General features: G+C 45.4%; 2 protein-coding genes across 14 annotated transcripts in view; one reads left to right on the forward strand and one right to left on the reverse strand.

The window, feature by feature from the left end:
- LOC118367646 (kin of IRRE-like protein 3) overlaps nucleotides 1–9,586 on the forward strand; it is a 50,145-nt gene extending 40,559 nt beyond the window's left edge. The window contains exons 6-15 of one of the 12 annotated variants that reach the window (XM_052494649.1): nucleotides 1,456–1,561; nucleotides 2,229–2,377; nucleotides 2,608–2,735; nucleotides 4,032–4,158; nucleotides 4,483–4,583; nucleotides 5,268–5,466; nucleotides 6,410–6,529; nucleotides 6,809–6,945; nucleotides 7,078–7,197; nucleotides 7,382–9,586. In XM_052494649.1, the coding sequence (XP_052350609.1) occupies nucleotides 1,456–1,561; nucleotides 2,229–2,377; nucleotides 2,608–2,735; nucleotides 4,032–4,158; nucleotides 4,483–4,583; nucleotides 5,268–5,466; nucleotides 6,410–6,529; nucleotides 6,809–6,945; nucleotides 7,078–7,197; nucleotides 7,382–7,879 (1,685 nt within the window). In that variant the 3' untranslated portion in view covers nucleotides 7,880–9,586. The remainder of the gene's footprint in view (nucleotides 1–1,455; nucleotides 1,562–2,228; nucleotides 2,378–2,607; nucleotides 2,736–4,031; nucleotides 4,159–4,482; nucleotides 4,584–5,267; nucleotides 5,467–6,409; nucleotides 6,530–6,808; nucleotides 6,946–7,077; nucleotides 7,198–7,381) is intronic. The other 11 variants (XM_052494650.1, XM_052494652.1, XM_052494653.1 and 8 more) reach the window with 11 other exon arrangements.
- A 629-nt stretch (nucleotides 9,587–10,215) lies between these two features.
- Nucleotides 10,216–22,969, reverse strand: part of LOC118367647 (suppressor of tumorigenicity 14 protein homolog) — a 37,670-nt gene continuing 24,916 nt past the window's right edge. For both annotated transcript variants that reach the window (XM_035751240.2, XM_052494684.1), the window contains 11 exons: nucleotides 22,799–22,902; nucleotides 22,183–22,292; nucleotides 21,892–22,022; nucleotides 21,207–21,311; nucleotides 20,837–20,944; nucleotides 20,402–20,515; nucleotides 19,916–20,035; nucleotides 17,919–18,099; nucleotides 16,165–16,433; nucleotides 13,718–13,854; nucleotides 10,216–13,551 (listed from right to left, as the gene is read on the reverse strand). In XM_035751240.2, the coding sequence (XP_035607133.2) occupies nucleotides 13,390–13,551; nucleotides 13,718–13,854; nucleotides 16,165–16,433; nucleotides 17,919–18,099; nucleotides 19,916–20,035; nucleotides 20,402–20,515; nucleotides 20,837–20,944; nucleotides 21,207–21,311; nucleotides 21,892–22,022; nucleotides 22,183–22,292; nucleotides 22,799–22,902 (1,541 nt within the window). In that variant the 3' untranslated portion in view covers nucleotides 10,216–13,389. The remainder of the gene's footprint in view (nucleotides 13,552–13,717; nucleotides 13,855–16,164; nucleotides 16,434–17,918; nucleotides 18,100–19,915; nucleotides 20,036–20,401; nucleotides 20,516–20,836; nucleotides 20,945–21,206; nucleotides 21,312–21,891; nucleotides 22,023–22,182; nucleotides 22,293–22,798; nucleotides 22,903–22,969) is intronic.

Here is a 22,969-nt window from a genome sequence, read left to right on the forward strand (position 1 = left end):
TGAGTGTCCTCAGTGGTGCTTAGTGTCCCCTACAGTCACTCCATAGTGTCCTCTTCCCAGTGATGGGGACACACTCGGGTACGAAACTCCGTAGTGTCCTCGTCCCTGTGATGGGGACACACTCGGGTACGAAACTCCGTAGTGTCCTCGTCCCAGTGATGGGGACACACTCGGGTACGAAACTCCGTAGTGTCCTCGTCCCAGTGATGGGGACACACTCGGGTACGAAACTCTGTAGTGTCCTCGTCCCTGTGATGGGGACACACCCAAGGTACAACACTCTGTCAGAGGATGGAAAACACAGAGTCAAATAGATTCAACTACCAACTATTAGACTTGAATACTACTTAGTATGTACTGATGTATTGTCCATGGACACTAGTATGCTAGTGTGGATATTGGAACATAGTCCTATTGGTAAACTTTATACAAATATACTGCCAATAACGACAAGGTAGTCTATACACATATATCATCTATAATATATTTATTTATATACTTTAGGCATTAGTTGAGGGCTTTGGTTGAATAAATACATTTCACCCAGCACCACTTTAGAGTTAATGGAAGAGTGGTTAGTTCTGCCTTCCTGCACATGCACTCGCTCACCCTTCAATGATTCATACACCAACCTCTCTGTGACAAACACACACCCCTTCAAATGTATTTATTTTTATTTTATTTCACCTTTATTTAACCAGGTAGGCAAGTTGAGAACAAGTTCTCATTTACAATTGCGACCTGGCCAAGATAAAGCAAAACAGTTCGACACATACAACGACACAGAGTTACACATGGAGTAAAACAAACATACAGTCAATAATACAGTAGAAAAATACGTCTAAATACAATGTGAGCAAGTGAGGTGAGATAAGGGAAGTAAAGGCAAAAAAAGGCCATGGTGGCGAAGTAAATATAATATAGCAAGTAAAACACTGGAATGGTAGATTTGCAGTGGAAGAATGTGCAAAATAGAGATAGAAATAATGGGGTGCAAAGGAGCAAAATAAATAAATTAAATACAGTAGGGGGAGAGGTAGTTGTTTGGGCTAAATTATAGATGGGCTATGTACAGGTGCAGGAATCTGTGAGCTGCTCTGACAGCTGGTGCTTAAAGCTAGTGAGGGAGATTAGTGTTTCCAGTTTGAGAGATTTTTCTAGTTTGTTCCAGTCATTGGCAGCAAAGAACTGGAAGGAGAGGCGGCCAAAGAAAGAATTGGTTTTGGGGGTGACCAGAGAGATATACGTACCTGCTGGAGCGTGTGCTACAGGTGGTCCTAGCTCAGTGACACATACCTCCAGTGTTCACAGAGCTTCCTTTAGTACTGCTGTCCTGTTTCTTCTCCCTTGACTGACACAAATTCAGCCTATACTGTAGAATCGTCCATAGTGATAGATATGACACATACTAAGTTCCCCTCTCAGTGATGTTGTGTGTTCCCCTCCGTCCTGCAGACCCCCCATCAGTGACCCTGTCCGTTCAGCCCCAGAGTGTCATGGAGGGAGCCAAGGTTCTGTTCATCTGCTCTGCCTCTGCCAACCCTGAGATCACAGGATACAGGTAAAAAACAGCGCCTCAACCTCAACCTTATACTGTTGGTTTCATTTCTTTCATGAAGTCAGTGTGTACTGCATTATTATGGAACTATTAGCCTTTTAGTTGGTCCAGTTTGGACTTTATCATTATTAACGCACATGTAACTCAAAATGATCTAGTGACCCAAAGTGACCTGCTAACATGTTCTGGTAAACCAAAGTGATCTTGTAACCCAATGTGATGTGGTAAATTGACCTTCTATCCCTGTGTGATGTGGTAAATTGACCTTCTAACCCTATGCGATGTGGTAAATTGACCTTCTAACCCTATGGGATGTGGTAAATTGACCTTCTAACCCTATGCAATGTGGTAAATTGACCTTTTAACCCTATGCAATGTGGTAAATTGACCTTCTAACCCTATGCGATGTGGTAAATTGACCTTCTAACCCTATGGGATGTGGTACATTGACCTTCTTACCCTATGTGATAAATTGACCTTCTAACCCTATGTGATGTGGTACATTGACATTCTAACCCTATGTGATGTGGTAAATTGACATTCTAACTCTATGTGATGTGGTACATTGATATTCTATCCCAATGTGATGTGGTAAATTGACCTTCTAACCCTATGCGACATGGTAAATTGACATTCTAACCCTATGTGATGTGGTGATCTGGTGGTCCAGGTGGTCCAAGGGAGGAGTCCCCATCTCGGAGGCGAACGGGGACAGCCTGGAGGTGACGGTAGACCACTCGTACTTCACAGACCCTGTCTCCTGTGAGGTATCCAACTCAGTGGGCAGCACCAACGTCAGCACCCTGGTGGATGTACAATGTGAGTGGAGCACATCAGTGTATCATAGTACTAGTAGCCTGTAGTGTAATCTGAGTAGTGTGTCTGTGAACACGTTCACCCTTGTCACAAGAGTTATTGTGTCTTTGGAGGATACTGTGTAATGTGCTTTGTGCTTTGAAAATGCCTTAGGGGATATGATAAAGTCATAATGAATTGAATGGTGAATAAGGGCTGTATTAGTTCTGATGGTGTCCTGGGCTCCTCTACAGTTGGTCCCAGGCTGCTGTCGGAGCCCAAGCCCATGAACGTGGACATTGGGATGGACGCTGCCTTCACCTGCACCTGGACAGGCAACCCTCCCCTCACCCTGGCCTGGACCAAACAGGGCTCAAGCGTGGTAAGACAAGTAGCTCAATCAATACTTATACTGTGTGTGCATGTTGGTGTGCGTGTGTTTGTGTGCGTGTGTTTGTGTGTGTGTGTGTGTGTGTGTGTGTGTGTGTGTGTGTGTGTGTGTGTGTGTGTGTGTGTGTGTGTGTGTGTGTGTGTGTGTGTGTGTGTGTGTGTGTGTGTGTGTGTGTGTGTGTGTAATGAGACAAAGCCCTCAGACATCAGAGCTAAACCTTCAGAGGCAGTGTGTGTGATGACTGTCAGGTTCTCGCACTGCTGACAGCAGGGGAGGTGACACTCTGTCATAACAACGTGACCACTAAATCAATCACATCCACAGTTGAGGCGCACTAGTTAAAAACCAGCTGACACATTTCACATCCCACTCCGAGAACAGCTTCTCAAACCGCTCCTCAACCCGGACCAAGACACAACACAAAGAACATCTAGGGAGGAATATGTGAGGTAGCTTACAACCAGCCCAGTTCCACCTTTAGTTTGCGTCATCTTGGTTCAAGGTCTCCCACCCCACCCCAGGCAACACTATCAGCGCTATCTCCAGGGAGCCTCTCTCCTGGTGTTTAATCGAATTTCAGAGGCAGCTTTTGCTAAAAACGCCACCGCTAAAGAGAAGAGAGCTGCAGGACAGCAGGCGATGCTGTAAAAGCCATGCTGTCATCTCCCATCTCCCAGACTGAACCAACGCTCTCCGGAAGAAAAGAACAGGCGGTGCTCTCTAATCCACACGCACCGCGGCCACCATGCCTCACACAGCTACCAGTAATGGATTCATTAGGTTTCTCTCTAATTGTGGTTGAATAAAAAATGGAGAGTGGGAGTGAAAGGACGGAGGGAGGGAGAGGAGGGGCGTAGAGGGAGAGGAAATGGATTAATCACAGCTTGATGGAATGGTGGGATCAATGAGCTAACGAGTGCGCAAGTGTAGAGCGAACTGTAGCAGCCTCTAAAGGCTACGGCCCACTCACACCATGATAACGTTATGCTCTGCCGGCAACGTTTAATTAGGACAATCTCCACAGCAGCATGGTCACTCCAGAGGTGCCTGGCTGTAGCTGTAGTCTGTGATTAAAACCACAGTGTTGTCACCACCATGAAATTAAACTGAAACTGTTCGACCACATTGGTGCTGCTGCAACAACTTCCCCCTCTTATCCCTCCTGTCCACCCCTCTCTCTCTCTTTTCCCATCTCCCTCCACTCCACTCCTCTCCCTTCCCTCCTCCCCCTCCCCTCCTCTCCCTCCCCTCGTCTCCCTCCCTCCCACCTCTCCTCTCCCTCTACAGGTGCTCAGTAATGGCAACACCCTGCAGCTGAAGGCTGTCACCCAGGAGGATGCTGGGACGTATACCTGCAAGGCCATCGTCCCCCGCATCGGGGTGGCTGAGAGGGACGTCACGCTCACTGTCAACGGTAAGTCTCATATGAGTCTCAATAGTCTGAAAATAGGGCCAATTCAATACCACTTTCTTTTAGATGTAGAATATTAAAGATGCACATTTGGTATTATCTAAGAAGTATGTTTACTCAAGCATTATATGTGTCAACCATCCGACAATGCATCTGTGTTTAATTTGTTTCAAAATCTCCCTCTTTCTGTCACCGACATCTCTCTCTCTCTCTCTCTCTCTCTCTCTCTCTCTCTCTCTCTCTCTCTCTCTCTCTCTCTCTCTCTCTCTCTCTCTCTCTCTCTCTCTCTCTCTCCCTCCCTCCCTCCACCTCCCTCCCTCCCTCCAGGCCCACCTATCATTACAGCAGACGCCACACAGCACGCTGTCAAGCACTCCAAGGGCAAGCTCGAGTGCCTGGTGGGAAACAGCCCCTCGCCTGACAAGATTGTAAGTGAGCCTCTTGTCTTTTCCTGTCTTTCCTCTTTCAATGTTGTGTGTGCGTGCATGCATGTGCTCATTTAATACACACTGAATCCCCCACCTACACACACACATCATCCCTTCACCACTCAATGAGGATGAGGGAGAGAGAACAGAAAGGTAACTAGAAAGGGGGGCCGGCTCTCCTGCAGGCTGCAGCCCAACCGCATGGCTCAATTAGCGCTGCATCCATCAGGCCTCGGTGGGCTGACCTGTCAGGTGACCCTGGGTGCGTGGGCAGCTCTGACAGAGGATAATTAGGGTCTGAGGGGGAGTGAGAGGCAGGCACCCCGTAGACCTTATCTAGCAGCAGGAGAGAAGCTTCAGCACCGACAGGAGCATCTTACACAGCCTCACAGGTCTGGCAGAGCTTAGAGGCTGACAGGGCTTAGAGGCTGACAGGGCTTAGAGGCTGACAGGGCTTACCTCCAGGGCAAGACGTAGGAGGCAATTTAGACGTACGGCCCTTAGCAATGTCAGCCAGGTGGATGGAGAGGGAGGAAAACAGAGAGAGGGAAAGAGAGAGGGAGGGAGGGTGGTTGGTTAGAAGGTACCTGTGATTGATCTAAGCATGGGAAGTAGTGGTTGATCTGAGCTCTGACAGTGCTGCTAGCCACTCACCTGTTGTTCATCTCCCATCTTTCTCACTAGGTGTGGACATTTGGAGATGTGACCCTCTCCTCGGGTTCCTCCGGTCGTTTCTCTGTCCAGACGGTGGCCAGTGACCACGGGGTCCTGTCCTCCCTGGTCCTGTCTGAGACCCTGGCCCAGGACTTCCTACTCCGCTACAACTGCACCGCATGGAACCGCTTCGGCACAGGCACCGCGCTGGTCACCCTCAAGGAGCAAGGTACGGGTAGGAACTGGACAGGGGTCCTTATTATCTATCATCTCACACAGTCAGCATGACCAATCTCACTAAGACGAGCACTGTGGAGAGACGGTGCTGGGAAGAGAGAGGGGTTAGATGAGGTCAAAGCAGAACTCCAATTGAGTGCTTATCTTAATTATACTATTTTAATCAATATAATTTAATCAGCAGATGGTGGGCCTTAATGAATACATTGGGCCATATAACATAGATATCGATCGGGGACTAAAGTCAATTAGATCAGGGCACAGGTGTCCTGGGGCCGAGCCACCGGCGGTCCCTTAGCTCCCTCTCTCTCTAAGTGTGTGAGAGCCACCCTCTTCAAATTTACTTAAATGACAATTTACTTACTCACACACACACATACATGCACACACACACACACACTCTGCACACTGGAGTTGGCGGAGGTAAGGAAGGAAGGCCTTTGTTGCAGTAGACACCAAAAATAAGGTCCTCGCCAGCAATTTACATCAAGGCAGCTCAGCCGGGGTCTCGGGAGAGTTGAGCGGTGCGCCGTATCTCTCTCCTGGAATCTCTAATTAGATTACTGTCTATTGCTTCATTGCATGTCAGGCCTTGTTACCCTTCTTCCAGAGAGATTAGACACAATAGCCGAGGCTGTGGGGACGCAGGGGGCTCTAAGTGTGTGTGTGTGTGTGTGTGTGTGTGTGTGTGTGTGTGTGTGTGTGTGTGTGTGTGTGTGTGTGTGTGTGTGTGTGTGTGTGTGTGTGCGTGCTTCTGAGGGACCATGAGGCTTACTGCAGATGAATTTATATAGGAGCAGGCGTTGGCGGAGATTAGTTGGGGGGGGAATGAGTAGAGTGGCGTTAGAAGAGGAGACTGGATCTGGTCCTGCCTGTCTCGCTCTGATCAGTAGCAAGGTCCTGACTCTTTTCTCTTTTCCTCTCTCTCCTCACAGAGGCCCTGCCCATGCTGATCATCATTGGGGCGTCAGTGGGCGGAGGGTGTGTCCTGCTCATCTGTGTCGTCACCCTGGTCTCTCTCTGCTGCAGGCACACCGGGAAAGGTGAGGTCGAAGGTCAGATATGGGGCATGCCGGGGTTGGGCTACATTCCATGTCAACTCACCCTATTCAAGGAAATGAATTGACATTCAGTAAATGACTATTCACTCAATATTTTTAAATCGGTGTGAACTGACTGATTTGAAATAGAATTGACCCCAAATCTTAGTCATGCATGGCTAGTTTCAACTTCATGAAAGGAGCACAATCAAATCCTTTTCTATAAAGGCAACAGGCATGAAAAGCAGTTTTAGAATCATTTCTAAATCACCTGTCTCTTTTGAATCCTCACAGGTAAAAAGTGCACACGCCTCTCAAAGAGTGACATCAGAGTTCAGATTGTGCACAGTGACCACAATGCTACCCGTGGCAACGATGATGAGGAGGATGTCAAGGAGCCCATGGTAAATGCCTCCGTTCAATCACTTTCAGTAGGTTTTCAAATACCTTTTCATCTTTATATAACAGATATATATAATGTATATTACTGTGATGATGTGATGATATACAGTACAGTCATTTTGCTCATGTTGGTCTAAGATGTACCACCTTTACAATTGTAGGGACTGTTGTTTCCCCCTCAGGCCCCCAACAGCAGTGAGTCTCCTGGGACGTCCCGGACGGAACACAGTGACCTGCTGGAGGAGGACGAGGACGAGAGGTCCGACATCAAGGTAAAAACCGTAAGGAGAAACACTCACTTATACAATGTTTCATGCATGGGAAAAATTGCAATCATTCGTTGAGCATTTGTTGCATGTTGTTTTGCTGGGTGTTTTGAAAAAGTCTGACATCTCTATATAAATACAGTATGTTTAAAAGCAGTTGAACAACTTAACACCCTGTTGTTATTTCCTCTCCCCTCAGGACCCCACTAACGGCTACTACAACGTGCATGCTCACGAGGACCGGGTGATCCGCAGTGGTTTCTCAGATTACGTGCCCAACCCCCGTCCTGTCTACACGCCATCCCAGCTGCCCTCCCCCAGCCCGCTGTACGGCCAGCACACAGTGGTGGCAGCCACACAGCCCCGCATCTACGACTTCTCCCACCGCTACGCCACCACCACAGGGGCCCGCTCCACCTACGAGCAGCAGCAGGCAGCGGCAGCCCAGCCCGGAGCCATCTACCCCACCGACCCCGTCTACAGCGGCTCTGCCTACCTGCCCACCGCCGCCACATACGGTCGAGCCTTCACCAGCTACGTCAAGCCCGCCTCCTACGAGAAGGTGGACGCCTACGATCAATCAGACCAGGCTAGCAAGGTGTCTAGCTCCTCTCGTTTCTCCTATGCATCATCGCAGGTCTCCTCCCAGCAGTCCGACTACGGACGGCCGTCACAACGCATGCAGACTCACGTCTGATTTGACAACGGAACAGGGGGTGGAGCGCGAAGGGCCATGTAAAGACGAAGCATTTGTCATCTCTATAGGAGGTGTGGCCAGACTAACATGAGGAGAGAGAACTGGATGGCTGGTCCTTCTCCTGGACACGTTTTGGAAGGAGATGTAGGTGACATGGATTGCCTTCCTTATTTGTTATTCAGTTGTCATTCTGGGATTGAATGGTCCCAATGGAGTCCCAATGGCATTCCAATTGAGCCCCAATGGAGTCAATGATTGTGATGTGCCACTCACATTCCCCATCAATAAATAATCTACTACAGTGTCTGCTACTTCAGAGATGAGCCTGCTATTCTGTCATGGCACTAGTTTTGTTTTACCAGTGAGGGGATGGGAGGAAGGCAAACTGGAACTCACCAGACAGGAGCATCTCATGACTTTGGGTGGCCTAAACTAACTGGATGCTGGAGCCTAGCTAACATTTCTCAAAAAGAACATACTCCTCAGACAAATAGAACTTGTAACAGACTATGAACAAATAAAAAATACAGATATATTCATTTTAAAAAAAAAGAAGAGTCAACACATTGTGGTCATTTGGTGTTTGTCGGCATGTGAAAGGAGTTCTAAGCACATTCGTGTCTCTCTATCCATTTAAAGAAGCCTGAGCTCCACAATGGCAGCCATAAACCGCTTAGCAAAACAATAAGTTTGGCTTGGGTGTGGGTTATCTGGGAGTGAAAGCAGAGTGAGGTATGGAGAGAATGTGTATCCTGGCCTTCACCTAATAGAGAGACAGCCTCTGTGTTATTGTTCTACCCTGGAGGACAAGAAAAGGAAATGGAAAAACCCAAAGATGGTGAGCTACAGTACATAGCAGTGTATTGAAAGAGTTAGGGATAGAGATGAATTCCTCTGGGTACTGTATTACTTCTGTTTGCCAGATTGTTAAATGGAGACTCTTTCCAGAACAATCATTGTAAAATGGTGGCAATCTTGAACTTGAATAAGCTCAAGGTGCAGTCTCAACAGGCTAAGATGGGTTCTACTTGTGAAACTGTCCCTCTTCAGACACCATCCACACACCAGTCTTTATGCCACAATCAAGTAGCTTCAATATGTTTACAAAAACACAGTACTACCCTGAAATACTGACTAGATCAACTGTACAAATGGGTGAAGAAGTCCCATTCTTTCTCTGTTGCATGCAGATGATGTGTCTAGTGAAACTCTTCAGCATTTCTTTTCCATGTCCATTATGCTTGTTTGAGAGACTGCTTACTGCACCTGGTCTGTTGTATTCCGATTCTGGACACTACTGGAACCCTGTACTGCCATTTTGTGTCAAGAGCGGCGCTACCGGTCAGTCGGCCCAATTGGAAAACAAACGTCACTAAGTGAACCAAGTGATTTAAAAACAAAAATCATCGCTCGTCTTTATTTTTATATAAGCCTTAATGTACAGCTTGTAAGCTGCTTTACTGTAAAGTATCTTTATATTATATATACATATAAATCTATATCTTGATTGATTTTATTTGGGTCCATCAATCACTGAATGCAGAAAGATGAACTATGCTTTTGGGAACACAACTAATTGCCATTTGTTGGTTTGGTTCATTTTGTTTTTTTAATAATGTATTAAAGATTTTATTTGCTAAAAATGAGCTATTGTTGCTTGTAACTTTGTACACATATTTATATTTAAATAAAACCATTTCAGATAAAGACCAGCGTGGTTTGAGTACTGTACATTGGCCCGGTGAGGAGATGCAGTGTGTGTGCTGTGTGTGTGCTGTGCGTATGTCATGGGGGAACAGGTACAAACAAAGATGCTTATGTACCGAAGTTGATGAATACATAAATTAGCAGCGCTGTCTATGTTGATTCTCCTATTCCCGTGGTGGAGCGTAGCTTTTAATGAAGACAGATGTGATTGTAGATCTCCTACTGTCTGTGTATCCACCTCCTTACACCCACACGCCCAGCTCCCCTTGTAACAAGAGATTGCTGTGACAAAGCTAGGTATAATGTGACAATATCAGCTTGTCTTGTCACCTCGGTCTCATTACATCTCGTCTCCAGGTACACATGCTAGTCACAGCAGGGAGGAGATGAGTGCTATGAGAGATCCACATTCATTACAGGCTGCCGTGTAAAAGGACATGGCCCCACAATAGACTCATAATACTTACTATACAATAACTATTATAAAGACACGAGTCAGTCAATGAAGGTAAATGACATGCAGAAGATTCAGGTAAAGTATGGTTATTGTGTAGGATTCATAAATCTTTTATATAAAAATGAGGCATATAAACAAAATTGAACAGTAGAAAAGGAATGTGTCCACAATCCAATATAAATGTTACCTTTATTTAACTACACACAGTAACAGCTCACATTTATTATTTAAAGAGTCGCTTTTGGCCCCTTCAACCCATGTTCTGAAACATATACCTTTATTACACTCCATATTACCCAGCATTGTGCCAATGTTAGGGACCATAAAAACAAATAGCCCAACATTATCGTCCACCTTTAACAATTAAAATATTTTCAGCACATCAACATTTACAAACAACGGAGAGCTTTAGGTTTTGAAGTCACAGTAAATGTACAAATACAAACACAAGCCAAAATAGAGTGAAAGAAAACCAATGAAAAATCAGTTAAAAGCAGGACCAGGATTGTCCAATAAGAAGTCCACTGTTGAAAGGGGTGAGAAGAACTCATTGTGTTGCACCGTGCAAACAGCTAAACCCAATTGATTTTCTTGAGCTGCCGTGCGTAGGGGAGTGAAGACCCGAATCACCCTCAGCTCAACTGGCAAATGGAGACCATTTTAGCTAGCCTGTATATGGGGTTCTCCTAGAATACTAATGTGAGGGAAATGGCCGCAGCATCTATAGAAATTGATAGGAACCTCCGAATTGCACTGTGCCCATTGACCCTCAGAGGGGAAGAGGTGAAGCGAGGTTTTACTCTGGTCAAAATCTGTCCATGAGGTGTCGAATTTGGTCAACAAACATGTATTGCTAATTTGCTACGTGACGCTTATTTGATCAAATAGAAGTTTTGTATTGGTTAGATTATTACGAATGCACTGATATAAGTGGAAGCATGTGGCCTTTCTGCAATTTACCCCAAAACCACTTTATATCGGAGTTGTGCCTGTTGTCACAGAGGACATCATAATAGATATAACCCGTTTATCATTTGGGGGCTTCCACCATTTTAAATGAGTCAACTGGGTGGGGATTCTAGAGTTGGGAGCAATCAGCCAATAAAGAAGAAAATTGACTACTTTAAAAATGTAGATAGCTAGGGTTGAGCAGTATACCGTATCCCGAGGTATTTAGAAATACGCTCGGTATGATTTTTCAATACAGTTGTTTTTGGAAACGTGTACTTTTTAAAATAAATATCTGCATTCAACTTATGCACTAGGTAATAGATCAAGCAGATCGCAGTCATCATTTCCCATTACATTATTTTTCACTCTGTGTGCAATAAAACATATTTTTTTTAAAGCAGACATTGAATATCCCCTTGAGCATGGTGATGTTATTAATTACACTTTGGATCGTGTATCAATACCCCCAGTCACTACAAAGATACAGGCGTCCTTCCTAACTCAGTTGCCAGAGAGGAAGGAAACAGCTCAGGAATTTCACCATGAGGCCAATGGTGACTTTAAAACATTTAGAGTGATAGGAGTGATGGCTGTGATAGGAGAAAACTGAGGCTGGATCACCAACATTGTAGTTAGTCCACACTACTAACCTAAATGACAGACTGAAAAGAAGAAAGCCTGTACAGAATACAAATATTGGAAAACATGCATCCTGTTTTCAATAAGGCACTGAAGTAAAAGTGCAAAAAAATGGCAAAGAAATTAAATGTATATCCTGAATACAAAGAGTTATGTTTGGGACAAATCCAACACTGGGTAACACTTCATATTTTCAAGCATCGTGGTGACTGCATCATGTTATGGGTATGCTCGTGTAACAGTTTAGCTTCCATCCCTCTCCTCGCCCCTACCTGGGCTTGAACCAGGGACCCTCTGTCCACATCGACAACAGCCACCTTCGAAGCATCATTACCCATCGCTCCACAAAAGTCGCAGCCCTTGCAGGGCAAGGGGAACTACTTCTAGGTCTCAGAGAGAGTGACATCACCGATTGAAATGCTATCAGCGCGCACCCCGCTACCTAGCTAGCCATTTTACATCGGTTACACTCGTCATTGGCTCGGGCTTGGGAGTTTTTCGGGGGGGGGACAAAATTGAATAGAGCTAAGCACAGTCAAAATCCTAGAGGAAAACCTGCTTTGGTCTGCTTTCCAACAGACACTGGAAGACAAATTCACCTTTCAGCAGGACAATAACCTAAAACACAAGGCCAAATATACACTGGAGTTGCTTACCAAGACGACATTGAATATTCCTAAGTGGCTTAGTGACAGTTTCGAATTAAAATCTGCTTGAAAACCTATGGCAAGACTTGAAAATGGTTGTCTAGTAATGATCAACAAGCAACTTGACAGAGCTTGAAGAATATTGAAAAGAATAATGTGCAAATATTGTACAATCCAGGTATGGAAAACTCATAGGGACTTACGAAGAAAGACTCGCAGCTGTAACCTCTGCCGAAGGTAATTATAATATGAATTTACTCAGGGGTGTGAATACATATGTAAATTATGTATTCAAATTCTAAAAATAGGTTTTCACTTTGCATTTATGGGGTATTGTGTGTTGATGGGTGATTTTTGTTTATATTTAATTCATTTTTAATTCAGGCTGTAAAAAAATTGTGGAATAAATCAAAGGGTATGAATTGATTCTGAAGGCACTGCAATAAACAATCTTTGTTAGAACTCAAGATTCCATGCATCTCTGCATTAATAATATCACACTCACTTATAAAACATTCCATGTTCTTGTCAAGGCACTTTAAGTGAAATTTGTCAGGTGAAAACAGCTGGTAAAGAAATACATTGTAAAAAAACTACACTAAAATATTTATTTTATATCTATTCTATTTCTGTTCTATTTCTGATTCCCTCAGTTCATTTGGCATGTCTGTCTGCCCAACAGAAGATGTGATCTCACATCATAACAATGGTGGAGACTAGGAAAATACCACCAAAAACAAAGTGTGTCCTCAAAATATACATCTTCCATTATTTACACTGGGAGAATATTAATCAAACCAGTGGAACATGAGATGATTGATGGAGGTGCAGGAGTCTTGCTGGTCCTCGGTGCTTTCGAGAACAAGGGTTGCATCAGTACAGCATAAAAACCTAATCCCAAACCCATTTGAAATCCTTCGTCTGAGCAGTAGCTAGCACCATGCAGGCCCTCAGTGGGTGTCGGAGGCTGGTCGAGGCTAGATGGATGGATAGCTCTGGTCATCATGGGGGGGACTCGTCCTCAATCAGACGCAATGTTCCATATTCCTTATTTTTTGTCTTGTCAGACCCTCAAACTGTCTACCCGCTGCCCCCATATCCCCTCATCATCAAACCCCCGTGTTCTTGCGGATCCAATCTCTCAGCTTGGTGACGCGCGAGTAGACGCCTGGCTTGTTCCGACGAGCGCAGCCCTCACCCCAGCTCACGATGCCTGCCTGGAACCACATTCCACTTTCCTCGAAGCACACCAGGGGACCCCCCGAGTCTCCCTAGTGATGAGAGCAACAGAGGACAGAGACATTACATTGGGCACAAAGGACATTTGTTTTAAGAGTGTTTTAAGATGCAGGTGTATGCCATACGTTTCTTTTTATAATTGCATGTGTGTGTGTATGTGTGAGTGATAATGTAGCCTGCAGTGCGTATCCCTCCCACCTGACAGGCGTCGACTCCTCCGGACAGGAAGCCGGAGCAGAGCATCCTGGATGTGACCTGACCTTCGGTGACCACGTTACACACCGTGTCGTTAATGATCTTCACCTCCGCCTTCTGCAGCAGCCGTGCTATGGAACCTGACCGCCGCGAGAAAGAGAGGACACGTGGTTATAACTAGCAGGAGACAACCTTCATGTCCACTAGCTACAACCCAGGTGCTAATGAGTTGGCTTTGTGTTGGCTAATGGACAGTTAAGAGATCCCTCAAGAGGGAGAACGAGGGAGAAGGTCTGGTATGAAATATGGATGTGGAGGAAGGTGTAATGGAAGAGAGGGATAACGGAAAAAAAGATGTAGGAGAGATGAAGGGAACAAGAGGAATTACATGAAAGCTGAGGAAAATATCAGGGTGGAAGATGAGGGAGAAGGAATGGGAACAGGGTGACAGAAGACAGGGATGTCATTAGAGATGAAGAGAGGGATGTCATGAACGGGAGAGGTGAGTGTTGAGAATGAATGGGGAGAATGTGAGGAAAGAGGGATGTCAGGAGGAGAGGGATGAAGGGAAGAGAAGGCGCCATGATGGGAGACAGATGAGGAGAGGGATGAAGAGAGGGAGGGATGGAGAGAGAGCATGAGGAATGTCAATATGAGGGAAAAGAAGCATGCCAGGATGAAAGATGTATATAACCAGAGGAGTTGTATAACACACCTGACTGAGTCAAATACTATGCCAAACGGTTAGTATGTGAGGTGCGCTGATTCTGCACTTTCTTGGACTATTCCACTGTCTTTTCGCTCCATTCCTACCAAATGAAATCAAGTGCAGCTCGAGAATATGGAAATACTTGACCTAATGCACAGTATTTGACCCAAGTCTGCCTTCTGGGAACAGTAGTGCTGGTCTAAATGACCCTTCATACTAAATCCAGCACAGCCCAACCATCTTGAAAGTATCCAACATGTATATTCAAAATGTTTGACCTAGGGATGGGCAGGAGTAATCGAACAGATGTCAAAAATCAATCTTTAACCAGAGAATGGCGGTAGTGTGCATCTCCCATGTTCAATCTCCCACCAATTCGTGCTCAAATCATTGTTTTCATGGGGTGAATTGTTTGTCAAAGTTGATGAATTCCCAGCTATATCGCCAAAGTATCACCAACAGTAAATGTAGGCTACCATTAACCATTGCCATTTCCCCATTCATCTAGAATGTTTGGTTACGGTCATTTCTGTTAATTCAATGTATTAATACGACATACTATTCTCATTCATGTAGTGGAGACATTGTTTGGAGAGCTCACAAACTACACGGTGATAGTGAAGTGGTGGGTTATTTAATTATATATACCAGTTTTATATCAACAGTTCTGATTTCTTCGTCTTGTCAGTATTGCTTGAGTGCGCACAGATGTAGACTACGTGGGCTGAGTTTAAACCCTTTCGTATGTGTTTTATGTAAAAGTCTAGTGTTTTTTTTCTTCAATAGAGTGATCAAGGTTGTGCAACTATATCCTTCACAGAAAAAGCATTTGTGCAACACATTCATCAGGAAATAGCTTAATTTTCATCAGATGACAACCGAAGTGCAACGCTATTTGGCCAGCAGCCACACAATTAAATGAGCAAGGTCTTTTTTTTGCAAAAACTATGCATTGCCATCATATTTCTAGTGTATCATATAAAGAATATAGCTATCTACATTTATTAATCTAATGTTTTGTTTGAAGTTAAAATCTTTCATTTTACCAGAGAAAAGACAGCTACCGAAAAAAGTAGCTACAAATCAGTCAGAGTGCTGTCTGCTGATAGAATGCCAGTTCATGAATTCTCAGAGTGAAGAAGCGCAACTGAAGCACATAGTAATTTCTGCTCGGCATCAGACTAAGAATAATTTTAGATCTGCATTTAGAAAATGCAGTAAGATTATTTCCTTATGCGCTTTATTTATCTTTTACATTGTGCCACTGCTTGGCGAAGCTGTGAGTGACCCCGCCAAAACCGAGCCGCTCATTATGGTTTCAATGAATGATTCTCAAATGGCACTTGTTTTTTTATTCACTGAATATACTAGGATTTATGGGGCAATTGAGCAATTAGAACATGTTATCTGTAAAGGTTATGATAAATCAGGCCTTTTTGCACACTGTTGGCATATAGATAAAGGCGCACATATTTTTCTGTAGTGTATTCTAATATACGTTATTTTATTTGAGTACTCCAGTACAAAAAAATAATAACGTGAGTACTCGAACAGGAAAAACATTTCAAATGCCCATCCCTCGTATGACCCAGTTCTGTAGCATAAAATAGAAGTAAATGTATGTTAACTTTGACCCCATGCACTAAATCAATTGCAACATTAGCATTTTAAATGATTCAAAATATGTATTGTATATGACCTAGGTCTATAAAAACAATAGTGTAACTATATGACTCCCCACCTCCTTCACGGAGCGTGCCCCAGCCTGTAACCCAACAGGACATGCCAGCAGGGAAGAGGTGGGAGCGTGCGGGTAGGCAGATGGGGTGGATGGTGTTGGTGAACTCCAGCGGCTGGCTCAGCTCCAGCAGGGCGATGTCGTAGTCATAGGTCATCTGGTTGTAGTCTGGGTGGGTGATAATGGTCTTCACCGATCTTCTCTGAACAGTATCCTGCTTATACTGGTCCTGCATGCCACTGTACGTCTGCCAGTTGGAGGCCATGTGGTTTCTAGAGGAGGAGATGAGGGCACCATTATTCAGTTATTCTGCTGGCCTCTCTGCCTTTGAAATTTCACTTCAATTTTTATTTTTTTTGTAAAAAAATATTTTTTATTTTTTTATATATTTTTTTTACAAAGTACAGGAGTAGATAGAATTGATTGTGGGTATGTTAACCAGCCTACAGGGCCAAGGGCTGGCAGTCTTATCTGAAAGGGGCCGTGTGGGGGCAGGCTTTTGCTCCGGGCCAAAGCAGAGACACACCAGATTCAAATAAGGAACTAATTAGTCTTTAATAAAGACTCAATTGATTGAAATGTAAGATAAAGTCTAAGATTGCCTACTGCTGCTATAGGATATGGGCTTGAGCTACTCCTATAGAGCCTATGCACAGCATACGAGAATGCTGTCTGTAAACACAAAGGAAGCAGTTTCTCGTCCAAGAGGACTGTGTGATTGTGAGAGGAACCAATGCTAGCAGCAGAGCTCTGTAAATATCTGTACTGTTCATGAAACCGCTGCAATGCACAGCTACATCATCCCCTACAGTGGCTGGCTCGAAATGGAAAAGACCACATCCATCCCAACACAGCAGTGCTGGATCACATTCTAGTGCAGGGATAGTGCTCCACCTACTGGCAGCCCAGCTAATTACATACATTAGTATATACACTATAAAGCTGCTTTGATGCAAATGTGGCCCTGAAGCATGTCTTCTAAACAGTATAAACAGGGGGTAATTTCTCAGTCCTTGTGAGATCAAAACTCTCCTGTGTTTTGCGTAAAGCACTGTTTACCCATCATACTTAGGGCTCTGTTCAATCTGCTCTGTTCAATACACAACGAGGAAATTCAGCTTTACAGCATGATTGAAATGTATAGTCAATGTTCCCACTTTCCCACTTTACATTCCTATTGAACCTGGAACTCTTCAGCTTTACAGATTGAAGAGTCCTAAGCATTAAATGAATGAACAGGATCCCTAAAACAATGTCCTCTGGAATAATGAATAATAATAATAAGAAGAAGAAGAATGGGGCACCAACAAACTAAGTTAACTCAGTGAAGTAGATGAAAGACAGGAGTGGCCATAAACTACCCCCGGGCGTGGGAAAGAAGGACAAAAAGGTGTTTGAAAGCAGAGTAGAGGGAGGTGGGAGATATCAGAGGCTTCAGAAGCAGAGACGGGACGATCTGTCTGTGAATAAGAAACCAGAAGAGGGAGGTGTGAGGGGTGCCATGTACACATGCAGGGCTGGAGATCTTGAAAGAACAAGTCAAGGAGAGAAGCTTCAGTAGAGTAGAGAAGCCATAAACTACCCACAGGCATGACAGGATAGACAGACTCAAAAAAGAGGCATAGAGAACAAAAGCAAAGCGGGAGGGAGGGATGAAGGGAGGACATTTGAAACAATAGGAAGGACACTCTGCAGAGAGGCAGGAGGAAGGGAGAAAGGAGGAGCAGGGAGAGCAGTGTTGTGTATGTGGAACTCACTCAGGGCTGATGGTCTTGAAGCAGTGGGCGGCAGACAGGAGCCAGCGGTTGGAGATGATTGACGCGCCACACACATGCCCACGGGTCTGGAAGTGCAGGCTCACTTGCCAGGGCCACTCCCCCAGCTGCGCATTCTCTCCGCCCACAATACGGTTAAGCTTATATGGCCGGACGCCACAGTCTGTTGGGAAGTATGGCGGAATGGAGGAGAGGAAGAGGAGAGAAGCGAAGGAGAAAACAACTTCAACTTGACACCGTAGCCTTGAGCTGAACCGCGCGGCTCATTGGAATTATAATAAGGTACCGACATATTAGGTTATCAAAATAAAACACTGCCAGCCCCCGAGGCTTGTAGGAAAGGAAAAACACAAAAATATTCACACAGACGTCAATAGTTCTCCAAAGAATTAAATAAATAAAAGTGCTGGATGGAGGCCCTCCGGCTTGTTTGGTGCTCTGTAGACAAGTAGCCAGTCATACGTTATCCCAGCCCCACTACTCTGTAGACAAGTAGCCAGTCATACGTTATCCCAGCCCCACTACTCTGTAGACAAGTAGCCAGTCATACGTTATCCCAGCCCCACTACTCTGTAGACAAGTAGCCAGTCATACGTTATCCCAGCCCCACTACTCTGTAGACAAGTAGCCAGTCATACGTTATCCCAGCCCCACTACTCTGTAGACAAGTAGCCAGTCATACGTTATCCCAGCCCCACTACTCTGTAGACAAGTAGCCAGTCATACGTTATCCCAGCCCCACTACTCTGTAGACAAGTAGCCAGTCATACGTTATCCCAGCCCCACTACTCTGTAGACAAGTAGCCAGTCATACGTTATCCCAGCCCCACTACTCTGTAGACAAGTAGCCAGTCATACGTTATCCCAGCCCCACTACTCTGTAGACAAGTAGCCAGTCATACGTTATCCCAGCCCCACTACTCTGTAGACAAGTAGCCAGTCATACGTTATCCCAGCCCCACTACTTTGTAGACAAATAGCCAGTCATACGTTATCCCAGCCCCACTACTCTGTAGACAAGTAGCCAGTCATACGTTATCCCAGCCCCACTACTCTGTAGACAAGTAGCCAGTCATACGTTATCCCAGCCCCACTACTCTGTAGACAAGTAGCCAGTCATACGTTATCCCAGCCCCACTACTTTGTAGACAAATAGCCAGTCATACGTTATCCCAGCCCCACTACTCTGTAGACAAGTAGCCAGTCATACGTTATCCCAGCCCCACTACTTTGTAGACAAGTAGCCAGTCATACGTTATCCCAGCCCCACTACTCTGTAGACAAGTAGCCAGTCATACGTTATCCCAGCCCCACTACTCTGTAGACAAGTAGCCAGTCATACGTTATCCCAGCCCCACTACTCTGTAGACAAATAGCCAGTCATACGTTATCCCAGCCCCACTACTCTGTAGACAAGTAGCCAGTCATACGTTATCCCAGCCCCACTACTCTGTAGACAAGTAGCCAGTCATACGTTATCCCAGCCCCACTACTCTGTAGACAAGTAGCCAGTCATACATTATCCCAGCCCCACTACTCTGTAGACAAGTAGCCAGTCATACGTTATCCCAGCCCCACTACTCTGTAGACAAGTAGCCAGTCATACGTTATCCCAGCCCCACTACTCTGTAGACAAGTAGCCAGTCATACGTTATCCCAGCCCCACTACTCTGTAGACAAGTAGCCAGTCATACGTTATCCCAGCCCCACTACTCTGTAGACAAGTAGCCAGTCATACGTTATCCCAGCCCCACTACTCTGCTGTCCTGTAGCTCACTGTTAGGAGTGACAATGATACATTTACTACTGCTTTCATGTGCTAGTCTAGGTTTTCACATCAAACAGGAATTCTAAAAGTACATGCAAACTCATGGATGTTTTTACAAAGACAGAGAGAGATTCCCAGAGAATAGGAAGTGAGTGAAGACGTAAATGAGAGGAGGAATGAAAGAGCTTGCTGCTGGATTGTCTCGTCTTACCGCAGCCCTCCTCATCGGATTCGTCGGTGCAGTCTTTGGCCCGGTCACACTCAGCGTTCACCTTGTTCACACACGCCTCGTTCTTACACTTAAAGCTGAAGTCAGAGCAGGTGCCAGGAGCTGCACAGAGAGAGAGGTGGATAAAAATAAAAAGTCAAAACCCATCATGAGATCATAAGAAAACACATTTCTGATTTTAAAAAACAATCCCATTTTTCATAAACCTATTTCAGTGCTAGGCCAGGTTTGATGAAAAAGACACTCCAATCAGTTAGGCATTAGAATGTAGTGCACCATACACAGTGATGGTGCTGTGGTCTACATGGATTGGCTGTATTGATTGAGACGTTCTAGTCTAACATCCCACTTTATCCACAAAACTGAGATTGAAAAGGAGTGACAGGGTTTTAACATAGCTAATGTCTGTCAAAAGAGAGGTGTTTCCTGTCAGGTAATGAGTGAGGAGTCTGGTGTGTGTTGACTTACAGACGGTACAGGAAGCCTCGTCACTCCCATCCACACAGTCCGTCTTAGTGTCACACACCACATCCTGAGGCAAACAGGTCCCGTCACCACACCTCCACTCATTCTTAGCACAGCCTGGGGGGGGGGGAAAGAGATTTACTGATGTGGCCAGACTGGACTCTTGTTCTCCCTTCATCCCTCCCCCACTTTGTGCTTTGAAAGGCTGAATGCATTATACATGTTTAAGAGTTGACAGAGGCTGAGCAAATTGGGCAAGGCTTCCAACAAGCCACGTTACTGATAAAGTAATGACCACACACAGCTGAGCTAGGAGCCAGTGTCCATCGATTAGCACCTTTAATGTTAGCACAATTAGCATGGCATTAGCGGGCCATTTAGCCCGCAGACTGGCATTACATAGATAGAGATGGTCTTGTCGACTAGGAGGCTACTCACTGCAGTGCTTCTCATCACTCTCGTCACCACAGTCGTTGACACGGTCGCACACCCAGTACTTGGGCTTGCACATCCCGTTGTCACAGGCAAACTGGTCCTTTTCACATTCTGAAGATAGCAAGAGGAAATGTCTAGTGTGTGTCAGAGGCTTCTATTACACAGACATGCACACACATAGGAATGTAAGGGGAGTGGGAAGTGTGTGAAGGGAGGGTAAGGGGAGAGGTGAGGGGGAGTGAGGGGAAGAGAGAGGGTTGAGGTGCAGTGAGGGAGGGTTGAGTGGAAGTGAGGGAGGGAAGAAGGGGAGTGAGGGAGGGAGGGTTGAAGGGAGTGAGGTAGGGGTGAGGCCAAGCGAGGCCAGTCTACTTACTGCAGTTCATTTCATCACTCATGTCCCCACAGTCGTTCCAGCCATCACAATGCAGCTCCTTCTTGATACAGAACCCAGAGCCACAGGCAAACTGGTTGGGGCAAGCTGCACACAGTAACAGAACGGAGGGAATAAGGAAGGAAGGAGGGAGACGGGGGAGGAGGCGAATGAGAGCGAGGGAGGAGAGAGAAAGATGGAGAGCGAGTGACAGAAGGAGTGAGGGAATCAGCGTATATCCAATCTATCAGTCTCGTTGCCATCTGCTCATCCCTATTGATCAAAGCAATTAGAAATCCATTATGGACCAAACTCTGAGAGAGCAGCACCCCAGAGGGTGGAGGGGACTGAGACGGAGACTAGAAGAAATCCAGACTGATAAAACAGACAGTAAACACGCTCCCGTGGTGATTGGTGGACCTGTGATGTCAGAGATGCAGTCTGTAAACCTCTACCATTGAACCATCTCTGGCTGAGTGTCAGTCAGTGTGCCACTGGGTTTGAGGCAATAGTTCAGTTTTTTTATAGTGACGATGGCATCATATAGCAACTTTCACTTGAATAGCACCACCACTCCCATATCAGTTGCCAGAAGGGGTTGAAAACAGCACCATAAAATGGTAGCACCTTCATAGGACATTTCATACAATCCAGAGTCATATATAAACACCAGAGAGAAACTACTCACGGTTGGAAGGATCGTATGCGTTGTACTGAGCCTGGAAGCCTTTGTCTGTGAAGGACTCGTCAGAGTGGAACATCACAACCAGAGAGCTGGTGGTACTGGTAAGGGCCAGAGAAGACAACTCCCCACAGTACCTGACACAAAGCACACAACGTTTATTTGAGTGGAAATGCTGACATTGTATGTCAATGGGATGTCATGGTTTAAAGCAGAGAACACATTTCCTTCATCCTGTGATAATCAATAAAGTAATACTGTTCTATAGAGCTCCAGTAAGTAGAAGACAATTCTTACTTGGTGCCCATGACTTCTATGTAGTCTTTGTGACACACCCTGACGTCCACTCTCGGCTCCTTCATACGGAACATGGTGAACTTCACACGTACCTGCTTCCCTGCAGGGACCTGAGACAGGGTTGTGTTCATGTGAGTGCTAAGAGTTGGAAAATGCCACCACTCCACCCCTTTGCTCTGCTACTTAGAGGTATGCACTTGTTCCTTCCTTCTCATAGATTCTAAATAAATGGTGCAGGAAATATGGTGGGAAGTCCCTTGAGCCTGCTTACACAAATTCAATGATTTGAAATTCACAAGGGGAACGGGACCAAGTGGGAGGTGTAGGGAATTGAAACTTAACCTACAGTAACTGAGGGAGAACACCTAGCCCACATCCTTCCCCCAGACCCACAACCTTAAGGGCTGCTGCTGCAGCAATAGGACAGATGAAGATGGAAGAGGTGCTGAACTGAACAGCCTGGCTGACATTCTGCAGCCTCAGCATTCCCCTCATACAGAGCTATGGATGGTGCAGGAAAGAGGGGATTAGAGAGGGACCAGAGAGTGAGGGGGAAATAGAGAGGTAGCAGAGAGAGGGGGGGTAACAGAGGGGGCTATGGTGCAGGATCATCTACCTCAATGGTCCACTTGCAGTCCAGGGCTGGGGGATAGAAGCTGGGGTAATGGGGAGAGCTAAAGTTTCCCTGAGCATCCTTCAGGACTCCTCCACAACTTTTGGCTAAAATGGCAACAGTTGGGTCATTAGAGTGTTCATCATGTTAACTTAGTGAAATATGGACTGTTTG

The sequence above is a fragment of the Oncorhynchus keta genome, chromosome 34 (assembly GCF_023373465.1).
Source record: "Oncorhynchus keta strain PuntledgeMale-10-30-2019 chromosome 34, Oket_V2, whole genome shotgun sequence".
Taxonomy (NCBI): Eukaryota; Metazoa; Chordata; class Actinopteri; order Salmoniformes; family Salmonidae; genus Oncorhynchus; species Oncorhynchus keta.